Raw genomic sequence first — 9,652 nt, 5'->3', positions numbered from 1 at the left:
ATTAGGGACTGCGCTCCTAGTCGGTCTGTTCTAGATTACAATTAGGGACTGCGCTCCTAGTCGGTCTGTTCTAGATTACAATTAGGGACTGCGCTTTAGTCGGTCTGTTCTAGATTACAATTAGAAACTGTGCTTTAGTCGGTCTGTTCTAGATTACAATTAGGAACTGCGCTCCTAGTCGGTCTGTTCTAGATTACAATTAAGAACTGCGCTCTTAGGCGGTTAGGTGCCATCGAGTCCTCTCCGACTCTGACTCAGCGACCCCGTGCACTACAGAAGGAAATGCTGCTTGCTCCTGCACCTTCCTCACAATTTTGATGCTTGAGCCCATTGCTTCAGCCACAAAGTCAGTACATCTCTTTGAGGCCCTTCCTGCTGGTCATGACTCTAGAAAGCAACCACACACACATACTTTTTGAAAAGGATGGAGTAGAAATCTGAACACTGTGTTTGTGCTGGTCAATCATTCATGCATATGCAATGTTTTATTTTTCAGAATTGAGGTGGAGTGTCTAGTATTATTTCTAGCATTGATTCCATACAAGTGCCCCATAAACAACAGTGCAGTTAGAGGAAACCATGGCGGGTTATAAGCCTGTAGTTCTTCAGACATATCCTGTCCTTGGAGAGAAAATCACCCAGGATACTCTGTACTGGAACAACTATAAGGTGAGTGGGGGTACTGGGGGCACGGAGGGAGGGTTGCGGTTAGGCCACCTTCTCCAGCATGGGTCATATTTTGAATAATCAGATAATAACTTTTTCATTTCTTTAATAATAGCTTTTTAATCTATAAGCAGTATATCATTTACATAGATCCTTTGGTACCTGATATTTTTCTTACAGTTCTATGTAAGAAATCCATACTAATTGGTCAATTTAACTACACGAGTACCTACCACAAAGTAGATAGTGCCAAATGAATTCAATTTCAGAATTGGAATATTATGCAAGGTGGTGTTTTTGTTTTTTTAACCTTTCTTAGTCCAAGGAAGAAATGGTATGAAATAAACTCTTGTGTCCACTTTTAAGGAGGGGCATTGGTATAAACTTTTTGGAGAACAATCTGGTAATATATTTCATCATTTAAAAACACCAACAATAAAACACATACTTTCTGACCTAGCGGGCTCAGCTGGGAACTTGCACCATAAGTTTAAAAAACAAAAACTCACTGGCATTGAGTTGATTCTGATATATAGGGACCTTGTAGGATAGCATAGAACTGCCCCTGTGGATGTCTGAGACTAACTTTACGGGAGTAGAAAGCTGTATTTTTATCCTGGAGAGAGACTGGTGGTTTCAAACTGCTTGCCTTGTGATTAGCAGCCCAATGAGTAACCCATACGTCACCAGGGCTCCTTATAATAAGTGTACTCCTGGATTTGCAAAGATGTGTGCGTGTGCTCACTGAAGTCTTACTTGTAGTATCAGAAATCCTCATGAAAGTTACCTAATAGGTGTTCTGAAGTGGAAAAAAGAGCGAGATGCAGGATGGTCTGCCTGGTAGGATCTTTGGGTTGGTTGAAAATGATACCGATCAATACTCTGGTAAAGGCAGTGGGTCCACCCCCTGGAAGGAATCACAGAAACTCAGCAGCTGAAGACAGAGTGTCTGTAGCTTTGTATTTGTTCCTCAGTGACTTACGGCAAGGAGGACTGCTTGGGTGGATGGGATTATGGGCCTTTTGCTTGTCTTTATGCAACAGAATGTTACAAAGCAAAAAGAAAGGATCTGAAAGAGGCTGTAACACTGGGATTTGTTTGCCCTTGTAATTTTGTACGATGTTTTCTTTTTCATTAAGACCCCGGTTCAGATTAAGGAGTTTGGTGCTGTGTCAAAAGTAGACTTTTCCCCCCAGCCGCCCTATAATTATGCCGTCACCGCTTCCTCAAGGGTAAGTATAGCAGGAAACACCTTTGTTTTTCTTATGTATCATTAGAGCTATGCCCAAGCTTGAGCCAGCCAGTGAAATACTATGTTGAAGTGCATATTTTTTATCCTGTGATAGATTCATATCTACGGCCGATACTCCCAGGAACCAATAAAAACCTTCTCCCGATTTAAGGACACGGCGTACGGTGCCACTTTCCGACAGGACGGCCAGCTGCTTGTGGCCGGCAGCGAAGATGGCGCCGTGCAGCTCTTTGATATAAGTGGGAGGGCTCCGCTCAGACAGTTTGAAGGCCACACAAAGTAAGAGACACGTGTTGATGTGTGCCTTGGTCTGTTTTCCCTGAAGGTGTCTCCTCTTTTCCCTGCTTTGAATAAAAATGGAAGGACGATCCGTATTAGTTATGGACCTGTGTGCACTCTCATTTCCCAGTTCCTCTAAGACTGGTTACTTCACCTGGGCCCCGGGGTCTGGCTTCATGGACTTATGAATTCTTAGAATTCTTCTGACATCTTAGGAAGTGTCAGCTTATCCAGGGAGACTTCCTGTAACTCTCCACTCTGATCCCCTTGAGGCTGTGAAGGCAACCTCATAGCCTAAAGGGGGCTCTGGGGGACCTGCACTGTCTTAAAAGTTCTCTTTTTGAAAGCATGGTGGAAGATGGCCCCCTTTTTTACTTGGATTTGTTATACTTTGCCCCTAAGTGAATTGCATGACCAGTGAAATTTTATATTATAACTTTTTTTTCCAGGAATATTAATTAATGTCTTTGTTGAAATGAGCTATTAGTTAAAACACCCCAAAAGTGTTTGATTTTTTTTTTTTTTTACAGTGTTTTAGCTGGGTGGTCTTACTCCATCAGGGAAATATTTAAAATTTAACATCCAGGCTTAATCTCTTAGGAGGAGGCTTCAAAAAGTTTGTGGGGAAAGTGGACTTAAAAGATAATGGAATTAAAAAAAAAAAAGAGAGAATGGAATTTTTCTCTGGATATTTTGAAACCCCTTATGTGTATATCTCTTGATTGAAATGTTTTGTTGAAATGCACCTAACGTGCTCCTACTTTGTAGCATGTAATATGAGTTCATGTGTACACATACATATACACATATATAATTTAAGTTTTTTAAATGCCCTTTTTATGACATTTTAAAAATTAAAGCTTTTTTTGCCCTAGGATTCAATAGCAGAAAACCAACCTTGTAGGGCCGCTATGTAACATTCTTGTTACTGTCATAGCACAGGGTGTTGACATTCGTCTGGGGGAAGGTTTTCTTTTTTTTTCCTGATTTCCACCGACCAGTACTCTCTTGCTTTTTAATATACTGACCCTTGATCATTCAGAGCCGTCCACATGGTAGATTTCACAGCTGACAAGTACCACGTGGTCTCTGGGGCTGATGATTACACGGTGAAGCTGTGGGACATTCCGAACTCCGAAGAAGTTTTGACCTTCAAAGAGCATTCTGATTATGTGAGGTGTGGATGTGCTAGCAAGCTGAACCCGGATCTCTTCGTAACAGGTTTGTGCCTCCTTTTCCAAACCTCCTGACATAGATAGCTTTACTGTGGTGTACTTTGATATTACTTTGGGGCTTTAGAGAATGAGCTTGCATATTTTATAAAGAAAAGAATATGTGACTGTTTATCCAGTGGTTTTGGTGTCCCTTTTTTTTTGGTGGTGGTTCCTATGGCCCCCCAAGTGCGTTTGGGAATGTCAGACTGCCTCGATTTCAGAGTGGTACAGGTTTAGGACCCAGGCTTCCCAAAGAGGCTCCAGCAGCAAGGAAATGGCAGGTTCAGCCTTTGGTGCCCATGCAGACTCCCAGCCCCCCGGGGCAGTAGGCAGTAGTATGAACATTAAGGTAGTGTAAGCTCAGAACCAGTTAGAGCAGTGGTTCTCAACTTTCCTAATGCTAAGACCCTTTAATACAGTTTCTCATGTTGTGGTGACCCCCCAACCATAAAATTATTATCCATGCTACTCCATCACTGTCATTTTGCTACTGTTATGAATCGGCTGATCCCTGTAAAACAGTTGTTCGCCTCCCGCCCTCCCCAAGGGGTTGTGACCCACAGGTTGAGAACCGCTGAGTTAGAGCCCGTGAGACCTAGCATAGGGCTGCTACAAAAAATTTAGCCCAGCAGAGGGTTTGGAAAGACAATGTTTTTGTATGTGTCTTCTGAAAATTTCATCTAAGGTTTTTCTCCTTTTAAAATTGATGTCTGAAATCTCTAGACGTGTATGTTGTGTTAAGAGGTGAAATTCACATGATGTAAACGTTGACACTTCAGGGTCGTATGATCACACGGTGAAGATGTTCGACACTCGGACCAGTAAGAGTGTCCTCTCTGTGGAGCACGGGCAGCCCGTGGAGAGCGTCCTGCTTTTCCCCTCCGGAGGGCTGCTGGTATCCGCAGGTATGTGCCTCCCACGGCGCTGCTGTTTTCCCCATCTTCCTTCGGCAGTTGTCAGGTTGCGTTTGCACACCTCACTGCTCTGACAGTTGATAGAGGAAGGAGGCAAGTAGTTAGCGTTTGTTGAGCATTTAATGTGGGCCAGACATTGCTGTTACATACATGCTCTCTCTAATGCCCCACAAGCTTCTACTTTCCACCCTCTTATAGCTAGGGAAAGCAGCAAACGTTTTAACTCATTTATCCCAGGCAAAGTTGGTGTATGGCCAGTCTGAAGTCCCAGACCTTGGAGGATATAATCCTGTGCTGCCTTGTTTGACCATGGCTCTTTCGTTCTTACTCCTCTGCTGATCCTCTCTTGAGAGGGTGGGGTGCCAGTCTGAAGTCCCAGACCTTGGAGGATATAATCCTGTGCTGCCTTGTTTGACCATGGCTCTTTCGTTCTTACTCCTCTGCTGATCCTCTCTTGAGAGGGTGGGGTGGCTCTTTCAGACCTAGCACCAGGCCTGGCTCGGATGGACTCTTGATTGAAAGGGCCTTGACCAGCAAGCATATAGCTGATACTGCTAGAAAAAGATCGTGTACAGTCAAAAGGAGCCTTGATAACATTTTGTAATTACATTAAAACAAGGTGTTTTTTGTTATGTTGGCCTCAAAAACTAACTTACTGCCCTTCAGTTAATTCTGACTTATACCAACCCTATAACACGGGGTAGAGCTGCCCTGTGGGTTTCTGAGGTTAGAACTTTTTGCAGGAGTAGAAAGCCTCATCTCTCCCTCGGAGTGTCTGGTAGCTTCAAACTGCTGACCTTGTGGTGAACCGCTTAATAAACTGCTAGGCCACCAGTGGTCCTTGTGCTTTTTATCAATAAAGCCAAAATTAATGTTGAGATTTGCAGACTATGTACGTAACGTATGAGTTTTGCTGATGCTTTTTGGTAAGCGGTTCTTCAAACTCACCAGCTGCTCCTTGGGAAAAGATGGCTGGCTGCTCCCACAAAGACTTAGGACCTCAGAAGCCCCATGGAGAGCTGCGAGGAGTCGGAATCAACTTGATGTCAGTTGGGTGCTTTTCCTTTCTTAAGTATACTTGATAGCACATATGTAATTGTGTGGATTGAGCACACCCTTCTTTTTAAATCTTATTCTAAGATCCAAGTATAAATGATCCTTTCTTACTCATTTCCTAGTACCTATTTGATGTAAAGACCAGTTGGTGACCTTGTCAGACATCATCCCCATCGTGAGAAAGGAATACAGTCGAGTTAAATAGGGAGAATGCTACTTGCTACACTGGGCAGACCCTTAGCTTTCCTACAGCTGGGAAACGAGAGTTGGACGAGATCTGTGCTTTCAGACTCGATACCCTATCGTACGTGCTTCCACATCCAAGTGGGGACTGTACATTGGGCCCTAGACCGGATTCCTCAATTAGAATAAATCTCTAACCTGAATACCATTTCTCCCTCCCGTCTTTTTTTTCTGTTTGACCTACAAGCTTTTGCTTAGAGATATTGTCAAAAGAGAAGATGCTGTGTTAAAAACTTTTTTAAAATATTAAGCTAGCTACCTCCTAAGACACCCTCCAATTAGCTGAAAAATTAAGGGGAAAACTTTTCCAGGTTTGTTGAGATTCACAAAATTTTTAGGTAGTAAAATCTATTCATTTCCATGCTTATGCAAAATTATTTTCAAAGGCTGGTTTTATTTTAACCCTCACCACCCTCTGCGCTAAGAGTACCTCCCGAAGAGTGCTTTTCAGAGCATGGAAAATTTAACTTGGAAGGCAGATTGTCTAATTAATGGCTGCTTCCTGTTGTAGGCGGCCGTTATGTTAAGGTCTGGGACATGTTAAAAGGAGGACAGTTGTTAGTGTCTCTGAAAAATCACCACAAAACGGTGACGTGCTTGTGCTTGAGCAGCTCTGGACAGAGGTTACTTTCCGGCTCACTGGACAGGTCAGTGTTTTCATTTTTACTATTCACCATTACTGGTCTACTAGTGAGTTTACTGCTGGGGACATGAGTTACCTCAGCAATATTTGTGGTAACGTAAGTGTTCTGCTAGATGCTTCTCATAGAAAAACAAATCTATTGGTTTGAAAAAAATTTGAATTGTTTGCTTATAGCCACCTTATTATTATCCTTTGACAGTTTATTGCCTAAACTTAGATGGTTCATTAATTTTATTGACCCATTCAAGCATTAATCCCTTAGAACAATTTACTGCTCCAGTTTCTTTTAAAATCATACTATACATTGGTATATTTTGAAGTACTAGTAATGAGTATGTTTACACCATTGTTTACATTTTTTAAAATTTAAATGTCTTGTGAAAATTTCTGCATATCAGTGTAGTCCATGCAGTTCTTTTTAAATAGATATTTAAAATTTCATTAGTTCGTGTTCTGGACCAAGGTTGTCCAAACACGTCTTCTATGTCATTTTGACTATTTTACTAGCCACCTTAAAGGAAAAGGGTTGGAATCCAGGAACAGGACTAGGAGTAGCAATACCAGGAGGGAGGGTAGGTGGAGAGAGGAAAGGAGGAAGGGGAAACTGGTTGGAATGACTGACATAACTTCACCACAGTTCCCCAGGGGGCGAGCAACAGAAACTGTGGGGGAAGGGAGACAGCAGTTGGTGTAAAATATGAAAATAATTTATAATTTATCGGGGTCATGGGGGGGGGGCTGATATTGAGAACTCCAATAGAAAGTAAATGCTTAGAAAATAATGAGGGCAACATATGTACAAATATGCTTGATACAATTAATATTCGGATTGTTATAAGAATCCCAATAAAAGGATCTTTTAATATAAGTAAATAGTGGCAGGGAGGGAACTAGATCAAATTAATTTTAAAACCATATCTTTATGTAGCTAAGTATGTCTTAATGCTACCATTTCAACATGTTATTACTATAAGGGTTATTTAAAAAGATAATAGAAACAATGACGCATCTAATAGATGTACTATGATACATTAATAAAACAATTAAAGGAAATACAATCTACCCAAACAAAATAAAATAAACACAAGGACAGACCATTCATCGTCAATAGATGAATATCTGTAAATTCTAGAGCTATGCTGTGCAATGTGGTATCCACTGGCCACTGTGGATTTAATGAACACGAGAAACTAAAGTTTTTATTTTAAATAATGTAAAGTTCAACACTGAGGCAGAAGTGGTAGTTTAAAAGTTTTATTATAAATATCATGGCCACTGCTGATACAGACCATTTTTATTGAGGGATTCTGTTTGTAAATAACATTACTAATTCTCAGTTGCATAAGTTTTAATATTTATATGTTGATTTTTCAAAAACATAGCAGCATGTTTTAATAGTTTTATTTTTAACAATTTCAACAATATACAGTTCATATGTCATCCATTATAGTAGCTCAGTCACATTTGTAAGAGTTGTGTAACCATCACGACAATCAATTAGAAACTGCATGTGTTAGACAGGGTTCTCTAGAGAAACAAAACCAGAATGCTAATAATTTTATATATATATTTATATAGCTAGCTATATAACATAAGAAATAACAGTTAATTAAATTATAAAGCAGTACAAATGGCTCAGTGGAACTCAGTCCCGTGAGACAGTTGTGAGACACTGGAAGTCCTTCAAGTCTTAAGGGCCGCTGGGTAGTCCTCTGTAGAGCAATTCAGGCTATCCGGCCACAGGCAGCAAACAGCAAGGCAGGTCACCAACCATCAAATCACAGCGACACAGTCCACGGGTTACGTGTCCCACAGGTAGTGTAGCTTGCAAATTAAGGCACAGAACAAGCCAGGCAGCCGCACACTGGTCTGATGATCAAAGAGCAAGAGACAAGAAAGGCAAGGCTCGCCGAGCCATTTATCTCTCCGCTTCAATTAATCCCACGTGTTCATGGGCCAGGTTGGGACAGTAAACGTTAACTATCTCACTGCATTGTATACTCATTTCCCAAATGATTTGTGACGATGAAACTTTCTTATTTTATAGGAAGGTGAAAGTGTATAGCACCGCATCCTACAAAGTAGTCCACAGTTTTGACTATGCAGCTTCCATTTTGAGTCTGGCACTTGCAGTAAGTACTTTTAGCTCTTAAATTTTTCCCTGAGCTTGCCGGTGAAAGAAGACCAGGGGTTCTCAAACTACGGCCCACGGGCCACATGCAGCCCGCCGAGGACAATTATCCGGCCGGCCCGCTGGGTGTTTTTGCCCCATTTGTTTTTTTACTTCAAAATAAGATGTGTGCAGTATGCATAGGAATTTGTTCATAGTTTTTTTTGAAACTATAGTCTGGCCCTCCAACGGGTCTGAGGGACAGTGAACTGGCCCCCTGTTAAAAAAGTTTGAGGATCCCTGAATAAGACTGCAGTAGATTTTAATAAGCCTTGTTTTTTTCTTACCACATTGGTTCTTTATGTTAGCGCAATTGCTAGAATATGTGACTTTTACTAATAATTTAGCATGAATTCAGATTCATATTCTACTCACTGTGTGCCTTCCAGGTGAGTACACCTTCCAGGTGTTAACTTGGAATTGACACATTGCTCTTTAGCATATTTTATGAAGGGTGTCATGATATTTTAAAAGGAAAATTGGCTATCGAGCCAACAAACTGAAATACCTGTTTTGGGTCGACTGCTCATTCAGAATTCATGAGGAGCCATATTTGGGGAGGAAAGCAGATGAATGTATTATATAATAATCTGTACTGAGAGTAAAGTTATTCCAAAGTCTTTTCTATCAGCATTGTAGGTCATGCCAAACTCCCCAAATATCATTAACTATGCCTTGTTGTTATACAAGCTTGGCCAGTGATACTTTTTAGCACATAGAATAAATTCTGACAACATAATGGTATCCTTATTTCCTAAAAAACCTTTTAAAATCTATTTCTGAATGGAACTGTTGGTGGAAGTGGGAATAAGCTGCCAAGGTTAGACATGTTATTTGGAGAAAAGGCCCTATCGGCTGGGAGTAAGCAGACTAACTTCTTCTTCTGATCGCTGCCAGCATGACGACGAGATGATCGTTGTAGGCATGACCAATGGAATACTGAGCGTTAAGCATCGGAAAGCCGAAGCAAAGAAGGACGCTCCTTCCAGGAGACGAAGGCCAGCATATCGAACCTTTATTAAAGGAAAAAATTACATGAAGCAACGGGTACTTACGTATTTCTCTTATTTTTTTAAAAGGGTGGCATTTGTTAGCGTAGCCAACTCCATGTTTGAACATTGCTGAAGAGGCTCGTTTAGGTGGCATTTCACGTCATACTGCTTTCCTTTGCCTGCGCTCTGCCTCACGATTGCCAGCTGGGGGGCACTGTGAGCC

General features: G+C 41.3%; 1 protein-coding gene across 2 annotated transcripts in view; it reads left to right on the top strand.

Annotated features, from left to right (window-relative positions):
* The window catches only part of UTP15 (UTP15 small subunit processome component), an 18,740-nt gene that overhangs the window by 7,200 nt on the left and 1,888 nt on the right, over positions 1–9,652 (top strand). For both annotated transcript variants that reach the window (XM_004703537.2, XM_045285015.1), the window contains exons 2-9: positions 497–669; positions 1,806–1,898; positions 2,013–2,197; positions 3,240–3,418; positions 4,191–4,316; positions 6,136–6,271; positions 8,315–8,399; positions 9,335–9,484. In XM_004703537.2, coding sequence (XP_004703594.1) covers positions 580–669; positions 1,806–1,898; positions 2,013–2,197; positions 3,240–3,418; positions 4,191–4,316; positions 6,136–6,271; positions 8,315–8,399; positions 9,335–9,484 — 1,044 coding nt within the window. In that variant the 5' untranslated portion in view covers positions 497–579. The remainder of the gene's footprint in view (positions 1–496; positions 670–1,805; positions 1,899–2,012; positions 2,198–3,239; positions 3,419–4,190; positions 4,317–6,135; positions 6,272–8,314; positions 8,400–9,334; positions 9,485–9,652) is intronic.

This window comes from Echinops telfairi, unplaced genomic scaffold (assembly GCF_000313985.2).
Source record: "Echinops telfairi isolate 266 unplaced genomic scaffold, ASM31398v2 ScPeMD7_7469;HRSCAF=8507_1, whole genome shotgun sequence".
NCBI classification, from domain to species: Eukaryota; Metazoa; Chordata; class Mammalia; order Afrosoricida; family Tenrecidae; genus Echinops; species Echinops telfairi.
This window is presented reverse-complemented; position numbering and strand designations above follow the sequence as displayed.